Source organism: Saccoglossus kowalevskii, chromosome 2, assembly GCF_978046115.1.
Source record: "Saccoglossus kowalevskii chromosome 2, keSacKowa6.1, whole genome shotgun sequence".
Taxonomy (NCBI): domain Eukaryota; kingdom Metazoa; phylum Hemichordata; class Enteropneusta; family Harrimaniidae; genus Saccoglossus; species Saccoglossus kowalevskii.
This window is the reverse complement of record NC_140642.1, coordinates 19,033,269-19,060,187: the sequence shown is the minus strand read 5'-3', so window position 1 is coordinate 19,060,187 and position 26,919 is coordinate 19,033,269. Positions and strand designations below refer to the sequence as shown.

At 35.5% G+C, this 26,919-nt stretch overlaps 2 protein-coding genes across 6 annotated transcripts; both read left to right on the top strand.

Moving 5' to 3' along the window:
* The first annotated feature begins 11,048 nt into the window (after nucleotides 1–11,048).
* LOC100374193 (kelch-like protein 24) lies at nucleotides 11,049–14,731 on the top strand. The gene is made up of 2 exons (XM_085506696.1): nucleotides 11,049–11,118; nucleotides 12,308–14,731. The coding sequence occupies exons 1-2, from the start codon at nucleotides 11,069–11,071 to the stop codon at nucleotides 14,031–14,033; spliced, it is 1,776 nt and encodes a 591-aa protein (XP_085362822.1). The 5' UTR covers nucleotides 11,049–11,068; the 3' UTR covers nucleotides 14,034–14,731.
* A 1,882-nt stretch (nucleotides 14,732–16,613) lies between these two features.
* On the top strand, nucleotides 16,614–25,560 carry LOC144361518 (uncharacterized). Of its 5 annotated transcripts, none has more exons than XM_085492605.1 (5): nucleotides 16,614–16,702; nucleotides 19,863–20,119; nucleotides 20,737–20,883; nucleotides 21,134–21,297; nucleotides 24,905–25,560. In XM_085492605.1, exons 2-5 carry the CDS (start codon nucleotides 19,897–19,899, stop codon nucleotides 24,995–24,997), a joined length of 627 nt encoding a protein of 208 aa, XP_085348731.1. In that variant the 5' UTR covers nucleotides 16,614–16,702; nucleotides 19,863–19,896; the 3' UTR covers nucleotides 24,998–25,560. The 5 variants fall into 5 exon arrangements, with proteins under 5 accessions (XP_085348731.1, XP_085348727.1, XP_085348730.1 ...); XM_085492601.1 differs by having other exon boundaries at nucleotides 21,128–21,297; XM_085492604.1 differs by lacking the exon at nucleotides 16,614–16,702 and adding an exon at nucleotides 17,138–17,157 and having other exon boundaries at nucleotides 21,128–21,297.
* The last annotated feature ends 1,359 nt before the right edge of the window (nucleotides 25,561–26,919 follow it).

Below are 26,919 nucleotides of genomic sequence, written 5' to 3'. Positions count from 1 at the left end.
GAATCAATAATTTTCAGAATACACAACTACAGGATGTAATGGTTTGGATATAATAATGAAAACTTTATTGTATCCTTGGAAATTTCTACAAGTTAATTATATTTTATGATAACTTCAAAATACTACTAAAAAGAAAGTAGGGATTACTGAATGTAAGTGAACTTTGTCGGCAAATGCACTGCAAGGTGAATACTATGTTAAATTAAAGTAAATGTGTACTGCGTTACACTCCCTGGAATGATATAAAGTAGAACGATACTTGGAGACTTCCACCCGAATCGTGGGCTAATAGACCAATTTAAGGACCATAAGACAAGACATTGCGAAACGCAAAACTATTTTTTTTAAATGTTCTATACAAATTTGATGGTAGTCAATTTTGATGACGTAAAGATATCTCAACGCCATATTCCTCTCTGAATTTTTTTTTTTTTTTTTTTGCGGCAGATATTCAAACCACGTTTTTCATCCATTATACGTGGGAGTTCTATATATATTCATGAGCAAACAAACGAGGGCGCTGTTTCTTTAAATAGATTGATTGCCCCCCCTATAATAGAAGGGGCGCGCTGATTGGCGCATTTGCAAGCTAATAAATAAAATGGTATAGGAATATTTTACCAAGGCCTTTTGTGGTAACCACAAAGATGCCACAAAATTATGACAGTGAGCCAAATTATTTGTAATATAAATGCAACTTCTTTTTGTTTATTCAAATTAATTTCACTCGCGATAGGTTATTTTACAAATGAAAATCCAGCAAAAGAAAACTAATACAAAATACATTGGCATCAAAAAAGAAAGACTAACATAACTTCATATATCAAAAATAACAAATAACTATGTCTGAACATGTTGGATTTCGTATTTAAATCCACATCGAACTGTCTTTGTAAGTTCAAACAAAAAAATGTGATATCCTAATACACTTGCATTCAACCTCAAACTGTCGGTGTATTTTTTTTTAAATCGCGCAAATTTAAATCCACTATCATTTAACACATCAATGTTGCTGAATTATTGGATTTAAAACCTCCACGCCGTTGTGATGCAGTAGTCTGGCCACTGATCAAAGTAGATCGCTTGAAGGGTGGTGGTCGTCGCGCCGCGCATGTGCGACATTTATGTTGATAAACATTGATTTCCCCACAATCCAATGCGCTCTTCGAAATGAAATCACAAGTACTAGTATGAGGTTTGACCTGTGGGTGACTTGCACTAATTACCACCGGTGACTCCTTCGATACCTTCCAATCACCAAACAAATACCTAATTAACGCTTAGTAACGTCCCAGTTTGTACTCGTTGATCTGCGCAACAGCCATCTTTGTTTATAATAATAATAATTATCTTTATTGCGTTTGTATCCCTATTAGGATTTTGCTTATATGAGACCCATATATCTCGCGCATACTAGTAAATGCATGTGCCTTTCGGTTATTCTATGAAAGTATAAGAGAGTGGTCATGGAGTTACCAAGTTGTATTCGTGTTGTCATGACGATGCCAAAGGACAACGTGTTCATACAATGAAATACACTATTGGTTAAGCAATTAACACTGTCAACGTGAAAACAAACTTGAAAATGGGAGGCTTCAACTCTAATAGGGGTGAAGAATACCGGGGCACATTTTGATGAATCCACTCAACACAGCACGCGAAGACACGAGACTACATTCAAAATAAGGTACGTACTATTTATACTTATTGCATTGCCTCTAATTATTTAGGCAAGATCTAAAATCCACCCTAACTCAAGAATTGGAGAATACCATAGAACGCAAACTTGAACTTCTTGCCAGTTCTTTATTCGATATGAAAGAACTACGCAATGCGAAATGTTGCCTCCACTCCACATGTTGTTAGTGGTCTGAGGTTCGGGCGAGCCAAATTGACGCTGTGTGACCATCTCCCTGTGGTAGTCACGTAGTCCCAAACTGAAATATGCACTATATGTCAGCTTCTCAGCGCTTGCAGATTGAACAAAAAAGTCAGGAGAGACAACAGTGATATTCAATGGAACTAATCAACTTCTAAGTTTTCTATTTAAAAGGAAACAAAATCTCAAATGTTATGGCAACCATGATAAGCCCAATTTATCCAATTCTGTTTTTTCAATCATGGAGGTAATTTTTTTTACCTCCATGTTTCAATCAACAGACCGTAATTTAAATGTTAACATAATTATAACCACATTTCATGAACTAAAATTCAAAGCTAGAGCTTTTGGGTGGCGCAAAGTCCATTAAACTCTAATTATCAACGCCCAAAACGATTCATTCAGTCTCCATTGTCACCTTTGATTTACAGTTGCGTGATCCCTGAGGTGTTTATGGTATGCGCAATTATCGCTTGACCACGGTGATTATCATTCACGGAAATAACGTTTAGTGTGAAATATCACTAACTGATATTTCACACTAAACGTTGCGTTATGTGTAAGAAACGTCATTAGTTTGTGTGTGCTCGTGCAGTACGTAGAGAAAAAAATATATAGCGGTGGCTATTCAAATCCAGGAACTGACCTTGTACAAGTTCAGATAACAGAAAGTCAGCTATCAGCGTAGTTTGTTTTCCGTCACTGTTACGTAACAGTGATTGACAAGCGTTTATTCCTCGGGTTTCAGTTCAGTTCCTCGGGTTTATTCCAAGAACAGTCCCTCAATTGAGGGACTAGAGAGATGGACTGTGTTCCAAAGGACTTGTATTTTGTTTTCTCCGCACCGAGTCCAACCTTGTTTATCAAGGAAATCTTCACAAGTGAACGTACTATGATATTCATATCAGTACATTATCCAAAAATGGACGGGTTTCTGTATCTCGCATCAGATGCGTTGACCGCTCCACTGAGACTATAAGGCCAAAAAAACCTATGTTGCCCTCAAGTCGAAAAATTGGGTCGGTCGGTCGGATTTTTTTTAAAACTTAATTTAAAATTTAATAGTTGATCCAGCTTTTGCTGTCATGCACAGAGCAAACGTGTTCGCCATGTTCGCTACCGCTGTACACATGTACGTACACACGATGACAAACCAGGAAGTGAAAATACTGACAGCGCTAAAAATTGCCTGAAATGCAAAAGACGTGTTTGCTCTTCAGACTTCATAGTATTCGGAATATGTCAGAGAAATGCAGACCCGAGGTTCAAAGTCGCCACTTATCCCTCCCGGGACCCTGGGGATCAAACAACGGTCCGGGGTCGTTAATTTTTAGAGGAAACACCTTTTTACTGCTTAAAATGGTGAGTTTTTAATGTTTGGGCCTATTAAAAAAAAAAAAAAAAGGCGCGACCCGATATTTCATATTTTTCGGTCAGTCGCTGAGGGCAACAGAACAATTTTGTTGGCCTAACCGTAGACCGATAGATGCACGAGTTTTCAGTTCTTAGGATAAAAATAAATACCACAAAACTGATTGCCAAACACTTTTTCAGAACATGCGTACTCTGGCTCCAGTTTCCGTTTTTCTAGGCAACTTTCACAACTTTCTAGCCAACTTTAACGATTATTTTTTCAAGATATAATGGAACTGTGGAAATAGCTTAGGCGGTAATAATGGCACACAGAGTGACTGTACTGTGCCATGACATCATCAGCTCCGTGGTCAGACAAATAAAAGAAGGACTGTGTTTCTTTTTTAGCTAGCAATCATTGCATTGTTAGAAATATACTAGTATGACACTGGCGTATTTTAGACACCATTTTTGTAACTTTGTTCGACTTCATTTAGAAGTTTCTAAGAAATATCTCAAGTGTCAATATTACCAGCTATACATTGATTGTTAAAAACAAACAGTACTTGTGTGTAACGTTTGATGATCGATTAGGGTGAAATAGGGCGGTTTCACGCCGGCGTTTGTCAGAGTTTGTAAAACTGTCGTTTAGACAGTGGACCTGGTCCCAAACGCTGTTGTCACACCGCCCCGGCCCGAACTTTGTAAAAACACCGTGATAAGCGCCCTCTATCGCCGACATATTCATTACATAGTTTGATGCTATGTCGTTTTACTGATATAAACCCATAAAGCTAATAATATTAAAAACTAGAAAATAAATTTGCAGTTTTACTCATGCCAGTTTACAATTTAGACGAAATTTGTTATTCGCAACACCAAACTATTATAATTTTGTTAGTAATCTACTTGATCTTGGCATTAGCGGGAGCGCTAAACGTTCATGAGAACGCGAGGCTACTCTGACGCCGATAGAATCAATAGAACGAAAACGAATCGTAGAAGAAAACTGCAAACGTCAATATATTTTTCGCACAGTGAGTGAGAACCCTGGGTGAGAACAAAGATTATTGTTTTCGAACAATCGGTGATCTATTTATTTTATTTGTGCTCTTACAACGGGAAGTTTCCCAATTATCTCGCTATGAATTATTTGGGCGCAACAGACACAGACGTTATTTAAAGTGTCACACAAGTGAACACTGTCGACATACATCCATTCTCGATACAAGCAGTTGATAAATGTCGAACAAAAGTTAAATTCACGATAAATTATAACTTAAAATTCAGCTAATTTTAATTAGCTATTAATATACGCCGACAACATTGAACTCGACGTGACTCCGAGTTGCGAAAACCTTGACCGATTCTTCAATATCTATTGGGTGATTTGCGGTCACGGGGCTGTACCGTTGTGGAAATTTCCATGAGGACAGTAGTAAACAAATAATCGTATGTTCATTTGTTTATTGAATTCAGGATGTCATGAAGGGTATATATTCCTATCATTGCTTTTCGTTTCCAATTAGTTATCAACGACCGTTAGGAATAGCAGGTACAGTACACATTATGTTTATATCGACGATTTCATACCATGTACATAGTCACAAACAAATTGTTATAAATACGCAGTGATAAACAATGTATTGTACTTGACCTTTAATTAAGAAATTCATTTAAAACAGTTATCGCGTGTAAAATATGTTGTTTTTACAGGAACTTTGGCAACCACCACCCTAATCTCGGCCGCGGACAGACTTTTAAATTTTCGCAAGTATAGAGGAGCGCGATGAAACCTGTGCGTAAAACACGAATGACTAATTTAGTCACTTCACTCTGCGATAACGTTGTCTATTCGAATTTCTGTATTAAGACACATATAATTTGTTTACTAGTATGTATTTTACGAATGTTTTGGTATGAAATGAACATGATTTCCGCGACAATATAATCACTAACATTTCGTTGTTTCGGATAACATTTCGTTTCAAATAAACTGGAATATTTTGTTTCGTTTTCACACAGTCAAAACTACATTATTTAGGCCTCAAAGCTCCCTCTTTTCTTTGGAATGTAGATTTCTAACGTTAGAAGTGTCCGAAATGGCGGACCTCAACTTGTTCTTTCTCCTCTGCATGTTTTCTACATTTACCATGTCACAACGAAGACGTAGTTTGCATCATCGGAATAGTGTATTAAATCTTCCTGGCGTTGCCCCAACTGTTTTGAATCGTGGATGCGGGAAGAGTGGGCAAAAATGATCGGTTCAATTTGATTGTGGATATGGTTTCTTTCGAACTGGTTAAACGGCAACTCGATGACAATGGCTAGACATATCTGAACATTAGAAAGAAACAATTTCGTGATCAATGCTATATTTGGTATCGTTGAGAATTCATTGACTTCAGCCGTCCTTCCATATAGCGATCAGTGACAGCAGACATAATTGTTGTTTCCTTGACAGCTCCTATTACAGCCATCATTGTTGCGATTGTGAAAAGGTTTTGAGTCTAGGCCACAAAGTCATGGATGTAATTTGCATATTTGGTCAAGGATAGTAGCGATTACGTAATCTGGCACTTGTTCATACTGCAATTATTCGTACGAACATGGCACCCTCCCCAAAGTATTTAGGTTTGTGTTTACACACACTCTAAAATTCTGTTTCTAGTGTCTTTGGTTATTCTAACTTCTGTGATATGATAACGGTAAACAACGTAATTCCTTCATTTTATTTTGTCTGTATTGTTTTTATTGTGTAAGTACTAATACTCTATACATTTAAACTCAGTATTGATCATATTTATATCGAATCGTTGTGAGACACTTTTTGCAGTGTATACGAATGTAAGTGTACTATTCTAGAAGGATGAGCATTACGATCATAATTTATTAGTTCCCGTTCGGACGAAGTCCGAAAACGGGACTTATAATTCGGTCTCCGTCCGTCCGTCCGTGCGTTCGTCCAGAGTCATATTTCAGAATCCTTTGGACCGATTCTGTTCATTCTTTGCATGTACCTAGTACTTTATGTGGGACAGATGCACATGCACTGGTTTAGCGATTCAATTCAAAATGGCCGACTGGCAGCCATCTTGTTTTTTGAAAATGTTGTATTTTGGACAAGCTTTGACAGTTTTCATTCAAACTTGGTACATAGATTATGTTAGAATACATGTTCACGACAATTTCTTGCGCGATTTGATCAAAGATGGCCGACTGGCAGGCATCTTGTTTTTTTTAATGTGGTATCTTTGACGTGCTTTGTTAGTTTTCATTCAAATTTGGCACATACTTTATACATGTTAGGATACATGTCCATGACAATTTGTTTTAAATCGGATCAAGGATGGCTGATTGATAGCCATCTGACTTTTTGGCCTTACTACTATATTTCCAAGATTTATATTCCATTTTCATTCGTATTTGGCACATACATCATACATGTCACTTTGTTTCATAATAAGATCAAAGATCAAGTGTTTTTTTCTTTTTTGCCATATTACTACATCTCTGTCACCCATGTATCATTTTCATTGATATATAGCATCATGTCATAAATGGATACATGTACATGTCAATTCAATTTGCAATTTGATCAAATATGGCTGACTCTCGGCCATCTTGTTTGTTTAAAATGTGATAACTTGGACATGCTTTCACTTGTGATCTACTAGTATGTTTTTCTTTGCTATGTCATAAACCGGAGGGGTCGTCACACAACACGTGTTGATGTAAATAAACAATCTGTTGTATACGCCACTTGGGACTCAAGTTTCAAGGACACGCTCACGACAACCCCCTCCGCTTTAATATGACAAGCACAAAGAGAACTTTAAAAAAAATTAACGGGGACTGTTTCATTTTCAATGACTTGTATAATTACTGATTTAATTATCTTTTTATTTTCAGAATTTGTATATCCTGCTTTTCATCTGTTCTCTGCTGCTCTGTATACAGTACTGTGAGTTATTATTCTCTTCCACTTTAAAGAACGATGTGTGTATCTCGATAAAGACGTTAGAGTATAAATGATCTTGATATTAAAACGAAGTTTCTGCTGAAAAACATAAAATTAGTCGTCGATAAAATACTCAAAACACTAGTTGTTAATTACATATGTGTGTATATGTTTCATTGAACGAATACCGATTTTTCTTAACGAAAACATTTATAAGACAGCTCATTTTGGCTCTTTAATTTCCCTGTCCATAAATCATTATAAAATACTTTCATGTTAAGTAATTTTCATTAATCAGAATTGAGTCCCAAGCGACGATAACAACACACGCTAAAAACGCAAAGGCTCATGGGTAGACGCTTGTTTGTAAACAATGACACGTTTGTCTAAGGACAAGAATGTTGTTTGGAACAAATTTAGTTAAACCAAAGACTACAGAGAAGTCTTTGGTTAAACCAGAGGTACATTACTTGGGGTTTGCAACTACGGTGACATGATACCAAGATCCCGTTACAATCTCGCTCTCGCATAAGCGTTCCAACTCAGAAAAATGCGAATGCGCATGCCCGAGGATACTGGGATGTCCAGGTGGATCAAAATAGCTGCCCACGATATGACGGATTACGAGAACTATATTTTCTGTACATTTTCGATGTATTACATTTTTCACTACGTTAGTGGCAAGAAAAGTTTTATTTTTTCATTACAAACCTTGAACATTGATATATATCATGTCAGAAGGTCGTAGCCTCAGTCTCGCTATCTACGAGATGAGACTTCAATGGGATCTTGACATGATGTCACCATACAGTACTATGCGAGTTACACAATTTGATAAGCAATTCTGACTGATACATATATAATAGCGATACATAAACAGACATTAGTAATAGAATAATGACTAAAAAAAAATTAAATACAATAACCGTTTGCTCACGATCTCAGCAGCCCTGGCTCTGTTTCAGAAGATTTATGTTTTTCTCGATTACATGCTTTATTTGCATAATTAAGTTATGGTTTTAACATCCTTGTTTTTGAAATCTCACAGTGAACACTAAATGCCAACATTTTTCTGTAACGGCCTTGTTATGGTCAGCGTCTTGTAAATGGGGTTGTTTGACTTGGAACATTCACGTAAAACATCTCTTATCTATTTGGAGTCATGCCCTTGAACTCGATACTGTCCATGGCCTCATTTGCAAATGTTGCCCCAACTGCCGTAAGTATGTCCTTCATCGCTGGGCGGCAAACCACAGGGACTGTGGGCAAACATTCACTTAGAGCGTATGCACAAGGGCTTCGCACCCAACCTCGTATAATAATAAAAAAAAACTTTGCCATAGTCCCTTCATAATATCGCATCCTTGTCAACAACCTTGTGGAAATCATACAACGATTTCGACGATGTAGACTGGCAATCTGGTTTAAACGAACGAATACACGGAATACGACTTTGTTGGCAGGGAATGGCATACTGAATTCCCGGCGTGATTCATCTGTAAACTGGTATGGTTTCTCATTAGTATAGATGAATCATGGGTTACCTCCATGAGTGAATCGACCTCGACGTTATTCCACGAAAAATTGCAACAAAAGCGATACAAATCATGATACCAAAATTGATGTGTGTATGCAACTGTAAATATAAAATACAACATTATATAACAACACGTTAAAGCGGGAGGGTCGTCACCCGCGCACGCGCGGGAATTGAGTCCCAAGCGACGATAACAACACATGCTAAAAACGCAAAGGCTCGTGGGTAGACGCTTGTTTGTAAATAATGACACGCTAAGGCCATCTGACGCATGCTCAGGCATTAAACGTCTACAACGAGTTCAAATTCACATTTGAGCCTAACTGTTGATATTTAAAATCTTCTGGAAACCAGGCTTCCGAAACTTGCTTTTTCTTGGCGTGATAAGGCCAAGATTAGTACAAAAGTGAAAATAAAACACGCATTTCTGAGGATAAACTAGTTTTGGAAAACAACATGTGACTACAACGATATAAACTAGATTAACCTGATGATCGTATATTAAAATTGAACAAAACATGCAAATCTAGCAGCTCAAAATAGTTTCCCAAAAAAAGGGTTTAATTTTCAGACATCGCCACAACAAGATGCGCAACAAACTACCATGAAACACGGTTACTAGAAGAGTTTCCTAACCGTTCTTTCAGTAACCGTGCCTGAAAGTTCTGAATAAAAATAATTCGCAATAAATAACGAGCTTTTTTGACAAATATATGAACGCAATTACTGAAGACAAGAAGAAACAGTACGTCCGGACCGATGACAGGCAGCAGCTCAAGCCCACACTAAAAGCAAAACTAGACGTCATCACATCAGCTCAAAATCGAAGCCGGGACTGTCTCTAATTTCCGTCGACTCGTTTACACCTTCCAACAATAGAGTTTCCATAAGCATAATGTATGCGGAGGGACTGTGTTTGTAGTAAAAGTGCACTGCCACCATATAATGATGTTAGCTTATAATAAAATGACGCTCCACAGACATATAAACATTTAATATTATTATTTTAGCATATAATATAAAGACGTTACATCACTATATAATATAAAGACGTTACATCACTATATAATTTAAAGACGTTACATCACTATATAATATAAAGACGTTACATCACTATATAATATAGAGTCGTTACATCACTATAATATAAAGACGTTACATCACTATATAATTTAAAGACGTTACATCACTATATAATTTAAAGACGTTACATCACTATATAATTTAAAGACGTTACATCACTATATAATATAAAGACGTTACATCACTATATAATATAAAGACGTTACATCACTATATAATATAAAGACGTTACATCACTATATAATTTAAAGACGTTACATCACTATATAATTTAAAAACGTTACATCACTATATAATTTAAAGACGTTACATCACTATATAATTTAAAGACGTTACATCACTATATAATATAGAGTCGTTACATCACTATAATATAAAGACGTTACATCACTATATAATTTAAAGACGTTACATCACTATATAATTTAAAGACGTTACATCACTATATAATTTAAAGACGTTACATCACTATATAATATAAAGACGTTACATCACTATATAATATAAAGACGTTACATCACTATATAATATAAAGACGTTACATCACTATATAATTTAAAGACGTTACATCACTATATAATTTAAAAACGTTACATCACTATATAATTTAAAGACGTTACATCACTATATAATTTAAAGACGTTACATCACTATATAATATAAAGACGTTACATCACTATATAATTTAAAGACGTTACATCACTATATAATTTAAAGACGTTACATCACTATATAATTTAAAGACGTTACATCACTATATAATTTAAAGACGTTACATCACTATATAATGATTATACATCATAGCTGAGAAAGAAATCGCATTCATTCCCAAATTTGTTCCAGTTCAGAAATGCCTGACACTAACACGTGTGTCAATTACCAATCTACACGTGCACGTACCGAAGCTGTTGTTATTATTAATAATATGCAAATGAAACAAACTGTGACGATTACAATCTACCCAGAGACAAATGACCAAGTGTAAGCAAGTCCCAGCACTTGGACACGATAGCGAAATATTTAAGCAGACACATCCGGGCATTTTATGTTGTTTACCATTTCGAAATCCCACATTTTCTAATTTCTACTGGTACGTGCAATAAAAATACAGGGATTATGTAGTGACATCACAAACTATATCACAACACATCGAAGTAGGGGAACTCGGTAGATCCATTTTCACCTGTAAGTTAGCTATTTTATTATACATCTTCTCACTGAGTAGAGTAATGTATTACCGATATGGAAAAAGCCGATGTTTGCAAATGGCATGGGAAATGAATTTCGGTCAACATTACATACCAGGTATGAATCCACGGTCTCTTAGAGATATATCTCTCTGTGCTATTTTTAGATTTCGTGAACAATTGTATCTCTCTCATTTTGTATAACAAATTTTTGCCACACTTATGTTGTACTACCAAGTATTGGAAGCTTTCTAACAACATCTGTACACAGTCCCTCTATAGACCGGTCTGGAAAAGGCTATTGTTCAAAGGTGTGAAACAGATCTGAAACAGTGCGAGATATGCCTTTCCGCGAAGCATGCTCAGCTGATCACTGTTAGTATCCTGTTTGCTGCACACCACGCTCTCCTGTCTGTTTCAAAAGTCAACGTTTTTCATCCCGTCTATAGTGGGACTGTGATTTGTACATGTTTTACACAATTATTTAAGCAATATAATAAATAGCATATATATAATACACAAGACCCACATCAAGTAAAAATGAATATGTAATATTTGAATGAATATAGATGTCTTCATGGACAATCTCTACGAATATTTATTTATTAAACCATGTCCGTTAATCATTGCATGTGTGGTAAAACCACTGTGGATGTTTGAGAAACAAAATCAGTGTGTAGTCTCTGCATTTTGCCTTCATGAAGCACTGTGGACAGAACGAGGGAGGTGTGGCTATTCAAATTCAGATGACAAAGGGTAGTTTATGTACCCACCCTGTCACATAATAGTGAATGAAAAGAGTTTATTCTCAAGTGACTTCTACTTTTCCACTCTGCCCTTGAATCTGAGTTTTTAAAGAAATCTTGACCAATCAACCACTCAAGCATACAGTGCAGTGCTATGATAATCACAGTTGTAAATTGCCGACAAATAGGGGTTTAATTTTCATTTCAGTAGCAAAATATTGAATTACGAAATTAAGCAAATAATTATTATTAGTATACATCTGTCACCGTAACGCCATAAATTACAGCTCAGACTAGTAATACAAGTCTGAGGTTACAGCGTGCCCTAATTTTGTAATAACACAATAATACTATTTTAATCATATGAAAATGCTTTAAATTTACTTTAATATAGATATAGATTTTGAAACCATATCAGTATACTATTGCACTCGATTGAAATCACATACGAATATTATTATAATCCCAATGAAATATAATTAAAATGACATAATAATATTTAAAACTTACATACATTGTACTGCAGTCATATAAGAAAACTGTTATATTTTGTTTTTTCAGGTCCATAATGTCATCCATCTTAGAAGATCAGATTTTAATGAAAGCTGAAGTTGAGGAAACGCCTTACAACATAGTTGTGTCTTCTCAAGTTAATGATCTTGATTACTCTTCATCACGTTTAGATGAAATGAATGTGGCAAGGAAGAAATCCAAACTAACTGATGTCGTACTCGACGTGGGTGGCACTGAGTTCCCGTGTCATAAAGTAGTGCTGGCAACCAGCTGCACTTACTTTAAGGGTATGTTCGACAGTGGTATGAAGGAGTGCCAACAACGTAAAATATCCATCAAAGCAATTGAAGCCACTACAATGGGATCACTCCTTGATTACTTTTACACCGGGAAAACCACTATCACCAGTTGCAATGTACAGAGTGTCCTAAGAGCTGCAAACTTTTTTCAAGTGTTGACTTTAAGGGATAAATGTGCCAAGTTTCTAATAACCAACATGAATGCTGAGACGTGCCTTGATATTTGGCAGATGATGGTGTCACTTTCTCTTTCATTCAGCGAACAGGCGAAAATATACGTATTGGATCATTTCAAATTGGTTTGTAAGCTACAACAGTTTTTAGAATTAACACAGGAAGAGCTGATAGAACTTATATCAGATGAGCACCTTGCTATTGATAGAGAAAATCAAGCCGGATCAGCGGTGCTGGACTGGTTTCACTATGACGAAGATTCCAGGAGACATTATTTTGTTGAAATATTACAACATGTCAGACTGGAATTAATCACTTCTTTATATTTAGTTAAACAAATCGGCAAAGAACTGTCAAAAGTGACACCTAAAACCACTCTAGTTTCAAAACTTGAAGGCAGACTTACTTCAAGTGATAGAACTTTCGAGAATCAGAAACCGAGAGAAACAAACAATGTAGTGTGTTTCATTGGAGCTGTTCTTGATGGTCAAAAGGCTGGAGATATCAATTACTTCAATCCAATAAACAATGCATGGTCCCACTTGACAACTAACACCTCATCATTGAAAGGAAGTGCCGTGGTTTATGACAACTCTATCGTAACTAGGGTGTCAAAAGGTATTCATACATTCAATATGGATACGCGTGAGTGGAATATAGAAGTAGATGAATTGATCGACGGTGATCGTGATGAATTGAAGATGATATTAGTCGATGAAAGGATATACTTTATTGGAGGCAGATTCCATGCTTATGACTTGAATAAAAAACGCGAAGTTTTAGTTGAGCCAATGTTAAAGAAAGTAGAAGGGACGTGTGCAGTTGCTTATGGTGGAAAAATATACGTTTTTGGCGGTAGATACATGCATTATAAAGAGACAGAGATGATCCAGTGTTATGATCCAAATTCTGATACGTGGATGCATGTTGGTGACTTACCAGAAGAGGTACCCAAGAAGGACACTGTGGCTGTTGTTTTTGACCAATTTATATATCTTTTCAAGGACGCCAGCACGATCTATGTCTATGACCCAAAAAGGTACGAATGGTTGCGTGCGATTCCCGGATTAGAGACCGACACTTATCATGGCCGGTACACAGCCACTGTTTGCAATAATAAGATATACATTATAAGTGGCATAATATCTGTTTATGACCCTATTCACTTCATCTACATATACACTTTAGACCCATTTGAAGGTGTGCTGGAATTGACTACTAAAATTAAAGTTCCATCACCGTACTCGTCAATTTCATTACGACCCGATAAGCATTGCGTCACTGTTAGGCTGCAAAGCTGAATATTGGTTTACAAAACATAGTTTGCCCAATATATATAAATGACTGATATACTGTAGAATACTTTATTTTAGCTGGAATTTATTTTCGCTGAAAAGACATTTTTGGTATTTTGTATGAAATTTATTTTCACTGATTTTTTACAAGTTTAATGTAAAATATAGGAAAAAAAATTATATTCGCTGGATTTTAGTTTCATTGAACCATTCTTCAGCGAAAATTAATTCCAAGCGAAAATAAAGTATTCTACAGTAATTTACACTTCCACTTATTGTAAACGTTATACGGATATCGGACAACAATCAAGCATATATGTATTTGTATTGGTCACACTTTTTTATGATGTACATACGGAAATATTAATGTTTCATTCCTTTTTATCAATTTTGCCATCTTTTTTTGTGATTAAATCAACAGCTTTTAAACGTTTATATATGTAACAGTTATTTAAGAATTGTTAATCGGCTACAGAAAATGTCATTATTACATTACAAGTTTATTTTATTTGTGCCCATATCCAATTAATGTTCGAATATGAATGACAAATGTTATTGGCCATGTCATAACAGACCAGAATATGATTCATATCATTCTGTCAGGTGAATGTGTATTTGCTTATTTATATGCCATTATCTAAGTGAAACATTCCACTTTGAGGCATAAGTGCGAACACAGAATAAATCTTGGTTTTGTTACTGTACGAGTATGTGTGGTGTAAATATTCATAAGGATGTCTATGTGATTGCCATTGTTACATTGAACATAATTATTATGTTGATCAGTCTTTGATCACTCGATAATATTCCTGATCAGCAGTTCTTTTGAATACATGGGTGAACATGGTCATTCTCCAAATTGTTTCTTATTCCTAAACAAAGACATAGTAAATGTAATATAAACGAAAAACGCTCGTTTCTGCTTGCTTATTTCTAAATCACTATTCACAGGCATTGGAGTATTAATTGTTCGTGACGTCATCGTTTGTCGTTTTCCTTGTATGCTGGCTTCTTCGACTTCTTCAAAATCCTAACAAGAAATGCATTTATATTTGGCATGCATGATCTCCGATTGTGATAATATATCAACAATATTTTTGACGGTTCATCAACTCATCATCAACGCAAGCATCATGCTGATTCTGTCTTGAATTTGTTCACTTGCAAACAGTGTATCTGCTTTGTGTAAGGGCGTAAACCCTTTAAAAGTAATAAAAGTAAGTAAGGGATAACATATCTTATGTAAACAAGCATTCAACAGACTAAAAATGACAACATTCACTATTAAAACTAGCTGTTTAGAAAACGTTGGGACGGCGTAGTACCTAAAAAGATCATCTCATTACCCCACGGGGGGCACTCATATAGTTAAATGGCGGTCGTCGTCGCGCCGCGTCCTGTTCAATGTGGGACTCATAGCGACGTATACAACGCGTGTAAAATACATTGTTTATTTACTCGAAAATCGAACACGCGCTGCGCGACCACCACCGCCCTTTAGGGTATACGGGTATGCGCGGCTATTCTGACCCCTAATTTAACGCTCGAGTCGATCATTGTGACTCCTATTTTAAAGATTTTCGGACATTTTAGCAAAATGTAGCCAATTTTTGGTGACAAGCGCCCTCAACATCGATCCTTTTGGTTTGAAATCAAGGTGAACACCCCCTCGGAAAGATGATATAAGACTAAATAAATTGAATCTTTCAGAATACAGTATATGACATTGTAACATGATGAACCAGAACCAGGTAAATTATTTGATTTGGGTCTTGAAACTTTAAAGTTCATTTGCCGAACAATTGGACTGCAGAATATGAAATTAGCATAAAATAAATTGTCAATAATTGGCTTCATATCTTTGTTATGAAACTCCTAATACAATAGTATTCAAATAAAAAAACACGTTTTTTTTTATTTGCTTTTAGGAGACGCATAAAATATACTATCAACGGCAAAGTTGTCCCACACTTCAAATCTATTCACTCCAATAGAATACAAATAAGACGAGAAAAACAAAACTTTGTAATCAGTGTTTCATTATTTTATATTTTTAATGATTTATGATTGTCAAAATTAAAACTATCCCACCAACTTGGAATCACACTAAGGTGAAATATACTAATATATGGCTAAACATAATTCGTTCCGGGCCTTATGGCGAGTGTCACTTATGAAGATAGCTGAGTGACAAAACTAAGAATGGATTCAATTTCTTTCAGATTGAATAAATGTAACGCATAAAGATCTCATTTATACTAAATTGAGCTTACAACAAAATAAATTTGAAGAAAACATCAAAGGTAGAACGTTGTTTATGCGAAAAGGTCAAAGTTTGCAACAGATATAACGCCACGAGCTATGTACCCTCAGCTGACTGTGGCAACTTACAGGCAAGTAGCTGCTTGAAAAACCGGCATGAAGGGTTTTCAGGCGACGCAATTATATCATACACACGTAGCAAGCCGTAAGCCGGGCCCGTAAGGCAACGGCGTTGCCTTGTTGTGCGTTGCCTCGTGTACCATGGCTTTACGTCATTCGAAGAGTGTGAATGAAGAATGCTGGGAACAAACGCCCTCTATGATGGTTCCCGGCATCCTTTGCAAAATTACACTTGGGGCATGAAGCAGCCAAAGAAGCAAACACACTTGGAAAAGACTCTCTAAGTTGATACGGTAAGTTATTTATTGTATGTACAAACTACAAAATTGATGTATATAAAACACACAGATTTGTCAGGCTTTCTTCCGTCAATATGCTTAGAAAAGCAGCCAGTTTTGCAGCGTTTGATCACGGGGAGACCAGAAACTATAATCAACTGTAAACAGTCTCGAAGCGGGTAAGGGGGGGGGGGGGCGTCGTCGGTTGGCATCTAAATATTGTGTAAGAAATACAGTAGACAAGGGGTGAAGACGCATATTTTTTAAACTGGAAAAAAACAGCAACCTGTTCTAAATGAATATCCTAATCGTATACTAATGTTAATATGTGGGAATGTTGAAATTTTAATTATACCTATCTCACGGTACGAGGTTTTACCCAGAATTCAACACGTTCTATACCAACGCATATTGCTATGCGCAGAACTTAAAATTCTGGCATCGTTCTGCGCAAAAACAGTTTTTAGCTCGTGAGTTGTTTCCAGGTTCGCCTTCCATGTGCTTATCGTGCGATTTATTGTACCAATATCACATTTTCTGGACGTATTCCTTCACGGTTTGCCCGAATGCACAGCACAGTTGGAGGCGTGGCCTGTTCAGCATTTGTCAACAACCAATCACAAGACTGGTTACTGGCCACGCCTCTAAAGGTGTCATGCGTTCGGACTAACCATTAGGAATTCCTAAATGGAGTCAATTTGTGTGGTTTTCTTGATTTATTCTGCAGATATCGGTAAAATGTAGGTAATGCTTTGGCGAAATTTGAAGGAGCAACTAATATTCTTCAACCTGGTATTTTTTTTAGATTTTATTTTTCATTCTTTTCGTCCGTTTTTTCGAGTTTAAAAAATGTGAGCTGGCTGGAGCCTTCATCCCTTGTCTATTTCTTACACTAGATACCAGCCGATACCACCCCCCCCCCCACCCCCCACCCCCCCCCCCGCTCATAGAGACTGCTTATTACAGTTGATTATAGTTCCTGGGCTCCCTGTGGTCGACACACAAGGTCGTTCGCTTTCTGATCTTTCTTCCGAGATTTTGACTCCAATATTCGGGTTTTGTTGCTTTTTAGCTCTGCTGTCGACTTTGTCGAGCGGAGCTTATCATATGAGTGATTGTCCGTCGTCCGGTGTCCGTCGTCCGTGTCAATGTTTTACATTTTCGACTTCTTCTTGAAAACTACAAGCCTGAATGCTTTGATACTTGGTGTATATGTATCTTGGGTAGACCTCTCTCAGATTTGTTCATTTCATGATCATATCTTCAATTCTCTAATTTTGGTGAATATTTTTGTCATTTTTGGTAAAAAGTGATATTTTCGGCTTCTTGTTAAAAACCACAAGTCCAATTGCTTTGATATTACATATATAGGTACTACATGTGGACCACTCTCAAATTTGTTCTTTTCATAATGATATCTTTAATTCTCTAATTTTGGTGAATATTTTTGTCATTTTTGGTAAAAAGTGATATTTTCGACTTCTTGTTAAAAACCACAAGTCCAATTGCTTTGATATTACATATATAATTACTACATGTGGACCACTCTCAAATTTGTTCATTTCATAATGATATCTTTAATTTTATAATTTTGGTGAATATTTTTGTCATTCTTGGTAAAAAGTGATATTTTCAACTTCTTGTTAGAAACCGCAAGTCCAATTGCTTTGATATTACATATATAATTACTACATGTGGACCTCTCTCAGATTTGTTCACTTTGTAATGATATCTTTAATTCTCTAATTTTGGTGAATATTTTTGTCATTTTTGGTAAAAAAAGTGATATTTTCAACTTCTTGTTAAAAACAACAAGTCCAATTGCTTTGATATTACATATATAGATACTACATATGGACCACTCTCAAATTTGTTCATTTCATGATGATATCTTCAATTCTCTAATTTTGATGAATATTTTTGTCATTTTTGGTAAAAAGTGATATTTTCTTCTTGTTAAAAACCACAATCATTTATGGTCAAAAATGATATTTTTGAATTCTTGTTGAAAACAGCAAGTCCCATTGCATTGATACTATGCATATTGTTCATTTTCTAATGATATCTTCTGTTCTTTAATTGAAATGTGCATTGCTAACAGTGGAGCTATCTCAGCCGAGAGGCTACTTGTTATAATAAAGGGTAATAAAAGTTTTAATAGTAAACTTAGTTTTAATAGTATAACTTGACTACCTAGCTGGCTATCATCTGGCTTTGCCTTTTCATAAAGTGGGTGTCATTGATGTCAAAATTTCAGCTTATTTTTTACTGCACAATTTATACACAATATACATTGATGGAGATAAGGTAGCTAAATGTTGAGTTACCTTCAGAATGTAGTTAACTTTTGCAAGCCTCCATAAATTTAAATCTACTGTAAAATTATTTATTTGTTCACTGATATTCACTTTCACTATTTCATATTGCCTCGCCCTTTAAGGCTGATTACCCGGGCTCTTCAAGCTAAATTTTGCTCTACTGAGCATGTTTCTGCACTTATATGCAATGCATTATGGGGGGAGAACTTTCAATTGTATTATTTGAAAAATTTGAAACTTGCTACTTGAAATGTTCTTTGTTTGACAATATTTTTTAACAATAGTAGGATTCATATCAATAATACCATATTACTTTTCATCTTTTGTTACTGAGCAAAATTCCTAGATATGAAGAAATAATTTAACCAGTACAAAAATTTTCCTTGATATTTCAGACTTTTAAAAATTGTCCTGTTGATTTTTGTTTTAATTTTTGGTATCCCTTTTAACTCCGAATAATGAAAGCAAATAAAAAATGACATATTATTTTATTTTGACTGGAAATTCTTTCACAACATTTGTACTTTGCATGTTAGTGAGGAGATCAAGGCATCATGACTTGGGTTAACCTTTTCCCCACCTGTTCCCTCTTTTCATCACAAATTCACAAAATAGTCCCGTTTATAGTCTGCATTTTCGTTCTGAAGAAAATTTCGTTCTGATAAAAATAGACAAATTTTTTGAGTAAAAACTGAAAATTGACACAAATTTTGTCTATTGGCTTTAAAATTAGAGTTCATTTCCAGAAATATTGAAGAATATAAGAAACATTTGGACAAGAAATTCAGACAATAAAAGGTTATATTAAATCTGATGATGTTTTATCATTTAATAGTCAATTTCTTTTCTACTTGCAGCTTGATTTATTAATATTACATCAATAAAAGAAATATGAAGCCGGTCAAATCCAAGATTTTCTTCGTCTTTGCGTTGTTAGTCTTATCAGTTAAAAGCCAAGATGACTATGATACGTGTAATTTAGATAAAACTGTAGAAGAAAACACAGTCATTCAGCTGAAAGCTTCTAAGATGAATGGTGCAGAGTTTTTGGGTTCAACCTTTCCTGACACATTAGAAGAGTGTTTTACAACATGCTGTAGTGACCCAAATTATCGTGAGTATACTTCTGTACTCGTTCGACTTAGTGCCCTGGATACTAAGCTAAAAAAAGTGATGTTTTTTAGGTGGCTGGGTGCTTAGCCAAGCAGTCCACTCGCAAAAATTGTCATAAAGACAATTTTTGTTCACCATGTGCCAGATTATGGGGAATAGTACATCTTTTTTGTTGGAATTAAAATCTCAACTTTCTAAATTTTCTTCTTTCTGATATTTATACATGTATGTAATGAACGAATAATCATAACTATTAGGGTTGTACAAATCCGTCTGTTTACCTAATCATACCTACCAGAAAATCAAGCTTCCTAGCGACCTCTTGTGGTGCACCAGAAACATTTGGGAGAATGGAAACTACAGGCCTCGAGTGCGTGATCGCCCTGGACTTTCTTAGAAAATGTTACCCTAGGGTGTTCCCCTTTGGACCGTGTATATAATAGTTTCCCGTTTTGGGCCGTAATTAAGCCTAACAAGTAAAAAATGAAATTTGTTATTTCCACGGATTTTCTGGTAAGTGATGTAGTAAACAATTAGGTCGTATGAATTTGAGTGTCTCACAAGTATACAGAAATGTATATGTAAAAGTTAGCATGTGCTTATTGTTTATTGTTACAGCTACATGTACCGTGGCTGTGTTCAACTACGATAAAGAGAATGAAATACAGTCATGTAGCTTAATCCAGTGTGATCCATTAGATCAGTGTGTGTTTTCAACAATGGATAAATTTACAACAGTGATGATAGTCAGAACTACACTTACAGGTAAGTTAGAAAAACTTATGACAGTAAAATAAAACAATTGATACGTTCACATTATGGGATCTCGGCATGCGTTTGCAGAGGGATTACAGCAATTTCGTTCACCTTAATTGGGAGCCACCTGGCTTGTGCTGAAGTCACGCTTTCATTCGTTGATCTGTTATTTGACCCAAACATGGAAAATGATATGCATATGATGATAATAGTAATTGCTATATTGAAATTATATCTATTTGCTGTTTTGAAGATGGAGATGAAACGTCAACTGCCAACACTTCCGAAGGAGAAGAACACATAGGAGCTACTGAAGTAGAAGAAGTTGGAGGAGTTAGTGACGGGGATTATGATGATACAACAGCTCAACCTCATATCACAACTAAGCCAACCTTTACAACACAGAAAACAGCTACAGAAAAGGTAAGCTAGTATTGCATTCTAACATCATCATGCTGTTGAAAATATGTTCATCTTTTGTAGTTTTTGTTTCCATTCTTTCTTTCCAATTACAACTCTTTAGATTTAATAAGGTATTGCTGCAGAAATTGATGTAAAATTAGAAAAGTATCACAATCCCTCATAGAAGTCTGAAACTACATATATTTCTATGTACATGTTTATACCACATGCATATTTCCTTCTTGATGACACCAATGAGAATAACAATAACCAAATTGTAACAGGAGGAATTGAATTAAAGAATTCATGCCACCATATGTTAGTTATCCAATTTTCAAAATGATTTGCATGCCAACTCGTTATTGTTTGCATGTGCTATAAACTTATGACATAGATGTCAATAAATTGAGTACTTGGCAACTGGGGATGATATACTGTGACATAGAGCATTCATTAGTGGAAAACCTGTCCCTCTACTGTCTGTGGTGTAATCTTTGCTGGTTTATGTCGACCTAGTGATAGATAGAATTTTTTTTTTATTTGGAATGTACCAATAAAAACTTGAGTAAAGTCCAAAAATAACAATAACAAAACAAAACATTCAGAACAACTAAAACTTACAGTACTAAAGCATATCAAGAATATGGAAAATAAATTTTGCAAAAATGCTAAGAATGAAAAAATCATTACTTGAAACAATAATAGGAAATAATTCATCCATGCTAAAATTTTCCAACTTTGGGGCATAGATGTATAAAGCTGCAAGGAATCTAGATCTTTGTTCTTTGATTTGACAGTTATAACACTATAAAATGTTTCTCATCCCCTACTTCATTCTTTGCTATAAGGGTACTTTGATAGGAAGATGGTCAAACAGCCAAACTGTTGTGTAGTCCAAAATAGTTAAATGTACTACAATGTATATGTATCGTCAAACATCTGTGCATGTTATATGATCATCAAAAAGTCAGGAGGAACAACAACATTCAATTTCTTCAGCTAATTAGTTCCCGCTCCGACCGTCCATCCGTACTATAGCTATATCTCGGACACCCATTGACGGATTTCATTCAAACTTTACATGAAGACAATACATAATATCTTACATATGCATGTCAAGTTACTTTATGATTGGAAAAAAATGGCCGACTGGTGGCCATTTTGGATGTAAAATTTGCTATTTCTGATACCTAAACGTGTCTGCAGCAGATTTGGATCAAAGTTAGTATGATGATCATACATATTGGGTTATAGGTGCACGTCATTTTTTTTCGTGATTCGAACAAATATGGCCGACTGGCGGCCATTTTGTTTTTCATGGTACCCATGCTACTTTCTCTTGAATGCCATGAACGTTTCTGTTTACATTTTGTACAAAGATAGTATACCAAGAGATACAACTACACCATCATTATTTTTGTGATTCGATTCAATATGGCTGACTGACTCCCAAATTTCATGTAAAAGTGCTAAATTGTCATTTTTACATGTCTGGAGCTGTTTCTCAGAGATGACTATGCAAATTTGGATCAAAGTTGGTATGATGATCATACATATTGGGTTATAGTTGCATGTCATATTTTTTCTGTGATTAAAACTAATATGGCTGACTGGTGGCCATTTTTTTTTTCATGATACCCATGCTTACTTTCCCATGAACGCAATGAACATTTCTGTTTAAATTTTGTACAAAGACAGTATACCAATAGATACATCAACATGAACATTATTTTTGTCATTTGATTCAATATGACTGCCTAATGTCCAATTCTCGTGTAAAAGCACTAAATCATAATTTTTTACAAATCCATCTTCTATTAATGGTTCAATCTAATCTCAATGACTTCATTAGCATCAAATTAATATGTCGGATCACAAAGTTTTGGACACGACTGTGTCATTAACAATGACTTGTTTAATGAAAAAGTGTTCCAAAATAGTGCACAAAACAATCACTTGTAATTTTGAAACAATTTGAAATTATTATATCTCAGAAAGTTGAAAAATTATCGTTTTGCTGCATGTTATGTCATTATTCATTAGAAAATACCTTTATAGGCATTGCAATGTGAAATCATTGTTTACATTTTTACTAACCAGCATGTCTGATAACAAATATTGCTATCGAACTCCCCTATTTTATTATCAGGTGCGAACAATACGTTCCTGCCAACCACTCATTGTGCAAAACATAAACAAGCTCAACAACCTGTTAAAAATATGAAAATTATTGTTATTTATCATTATCAATATTAGAGTACCTGAGTAATTATCATTATATCTTAATTAGTTTTGCCCTGTGTGCGTCCGTGCGTCCGTGATCACCTGTATCTCGAACATGCATGGACCGATTAAGTTCAAACTTCACTCATACATCACACATTATATGGGACATATGCACATGCATTTTTTTCATGATCCGATTAACGATAGCCGAATAGCAGCCATTTTAAGGCCGAAAATGCATCAAAATCGCACATTTTCACCATTCCGGACCCGGATCTCAGTTATGCATGGACGGATTCCGTTCAAATTTGGTACATACATTAAACATAATAGGACCTTGATGCACGTCATTTTTTTTTTCGGAGATCAAGTTCGAAATGGCCGACTGGCGGCCATTTTGTTTTAAAGAATTCAGTTCTGGATCCGTATCCGAGACATGTCTGGATTGATCAAGTTCAAACTTCACACACACAAGGTACATCATGTCACAAATATGTATGTGCATTTGTTTCATGATCTCATTAATGATAGCCAAATGGCGGCCGCTTTAAGGCCGAAAATGCATTGAAATCGCACATTTTTACCATTCCGGACCCAGATCTCAGTTATGCATGGACGGATTTCATTCAAATTTGGTACATACATTAAACATAATAGGACCTTGATGCACGTCATTTTTTTTTTCGGATCAAGTTCGAAATAGCCGACTGGCGGCCATTTTGTTTTAAAGAATTCAGTTCTGGATCCGTATCCGAGACATGTCTGGATTGATCAAGTTCAAACTTCACACACACAAGGTACATCATGTCACAAATATGTATGTGCATTTGTTTCATGATCTCATTAACGATAGCCAAATGGGGGCCGCTTTAAGGCCGAAAATGCATTGAAATCGCACATTTTCACCATTCCGGACCCGTATCTCAGTTATGCATGGATGGATTTTGTTCAAATTTGGTACATACATTAAACATAATAGGACCTTGATGCACATCTTTTTTTTTTCGGATCAAGTTCGAAATGGCCGACTGGCGGCCATTTTGTTAAAGAATTCAGTTCTGGATCCGTATCCAAGACATGTCTGGATTGATCAAGTTCAAACTTCACACACACATGGTACATCATGTCACAAATAGATATGTGCATTTGTTTCATGGTCTGCTTAACAATAGCGAAATGATGGCCATTTTAAGGCCGAAAATGCATCAAAATCACGTATTTTCACAATTCCAGAACCGGATCTCAGTCATGCATGGATGGATTTTGTTCAGATTTAGCACAATGTGTTGTACATATGCAGGTGCATTTCGGTCATGATCTGCTTTGAATGTATATGTCACTCAAATATGAACGGAACGGGGACGTGTCATTGACAATGACTTGTTAATTTTTGTTTTTACAGGAAGAAACACAAACAGAAAACGAAGATAACAAAATATTCAACATTTTAATAAAATTTTTAAAATTTAGCTTTAATTTGATTTTAAATTACTAATTTCTTCCTCCTTAACCTATTGTATGTAATCTGTCAAATTGTTATAACATATGAAGATATATTTAGATATTTTTTGACATAATTCATAACTTTTAATAAGTATTTTACTATTTGATTTTCTTCTGATACTTATTTGATTTTAATAAATAAATGTAAGTTAATAAAACAATCTTATAAAGTTTTAAAACTCTATGAAATATCATGTGAAAACGAGTGTTATTGACACTCAGCATCTCTGCATGTGCATGTCTGCTTGTTATGTCTGGTGTTTATTTTTCAGAAATTCCACTTTTGATTTTTGCATCATTTTTTATTTTAAAGTTTTCACATATACCGTATTACCCCGGGCACGCACCCAGGGGCCTGAACATACAAAATCGTGAAAAAATGGGGGTGGGCGCTTACCCGAGGACCACCCCAAACAAAATTTTAAAAAGTTGTTTTTGTGATCGTATGATAAGGTCAAATAAAGGAATGCTTTCGTACACTTTGTACACGTACATGTACTTATTTCTTGATTTATGCGAGGTTTCAATAAACGTGAGCACTCGCTTGTAATCCAAGATGGCGTTGACCTCATTAGCATAATTTTGTTCACGCACATACTGATACATCGCATCGTAATTACTGAAGAATAGCAGACAGGGTTATGAAACAAATAAACCTTTTATTACTGATGTGAAATGTTTACAAACTATTGTGAATACATAAACATATCCAAATGGCGATACATAACAAACAGACTGAAAATAAACTCGACCTCATTAACATGATTTATTCACGTACCCAAACATGTGACAAAATTACAAAAATAACGATGATGCAACAAGTTCCCATCATCGGAATGCCTCATTATGGTTATCGTAATGAACATGAGGTCGACAAAATGTTTTTTCTTCAACGACAGAAAAATAATCCACATGACCGTAATGCCATAGCTGTGATGAAGGATGGAAAGAAAGTAGCAAGTTTACGACGTGATGTCTCAAAAGTGCTAGCTCCCGTTATGGATTCACAGTCAGCAAAATACTACGTTTTGAAACCAAGGCTAAGTGCTTCAAACCACTCACCAAGGTATGGATCGTTGCAATATTGAATTGATCGTGAATGAAGAGAAAGCAGAACGTGTGCGCCACATGCTGCGTGGTTCATCTTACGTCGTTAAGTTCCAATGAGTTTTTACATAAAAACACAAACAAAGCGGCCCTTTTCAGGACCACCACACACTCCAAAAAGAGAACTACCGTAACAAACACACTATTTAAATAAATCGAACGTGTTTGTTTTTGACAAATAAAACTTTATTGTTGACCCCGTTCTTGGCTAAAAATCACCCTGGGCGTTTAACCGAGGATGTCCCCAACATGTAACTTTTGTGAAAACAGGGGGTGGTGCTTGCCCAAGGAGGGGCGTGTTCCTCTTGTTACCCATTTTTTATACAAAACTACATTGCTATATACAGTATATCAATTATATACCAGCAAGCATTTGAAAAATTCAAAACAAATTGATATAAGTTTTAGTTTGCGAAAGATGACAAAGTTGAACTCTGTAATGAAAAAGATGAGGACCCACAATTGGAAATTAATGGGTGCTGGGGGGGGGGCATATTAATAATGTTTCGATATTAAAAAGAAAGTATAAACAAAATGTTTTGGATACATACATGTACTAGTCATGTATTATAACAAAATTCTTGATTTCAAATGCTTAACCATTAATTTGTTTCAAGAGGAAAATAGAAGTAAAGTTCTCATGGGCATGGTCAAGCTCAAGACAGTTGTTAAAGTGGTATATAGACTTGGCCATGAAGTTAAGCATTTCCAATTTGCTCCTATTATTTCACTTACCCCAAAGTTTGTTTTATTGGAGGTGGGGGTGGGGTGTTATATATTGACTGGCACAATATGACAAGGATTTCC

What these genes read in the sequence shown, in the direction of transcription:
- LOC100374193 (XM_085506696.1), top strand. Translation starts at nt 11,069, where the DNA reads ATGTTTGCAAATGGCATGGGAAATGAATTTCGGTCAACATTACATACC. An exon ending in CGGTCAACATTACATACCAG is followed by an intron (nt 11,119 to 12,307) that starts GTATGAATCCAC and finishes TTGTTTTTTCAG; the next exon opens with GTCCATAATGTCATCCATCT.
- LOC144361518 (XM_085492601.1), top strand. Translation starts at nt 19,897, where the DNA reads ATGAAGCCGGTCAAATCCAAGATTTTCTTCGTCTTTGCGTTGTTAGTC. An exon ending in AGTCAGAACTACACTTACAG is followed by an intron (nt 20,884 to 21,127) that starts GTAAGTTAGAAA and finishes GCTGTTTTGAAG; the next exon opens with ATGGAGATGAAACGTCAACT. An exon ending in AGAAAACAGCTACAGAAAAG is followed by an intron (nt 21,298 to 24,904) that starts GTAAGCTAGTAT and finishes TTGTTTTTACAG; the next exon opens with GAAGAAACACAAACAGAAAA.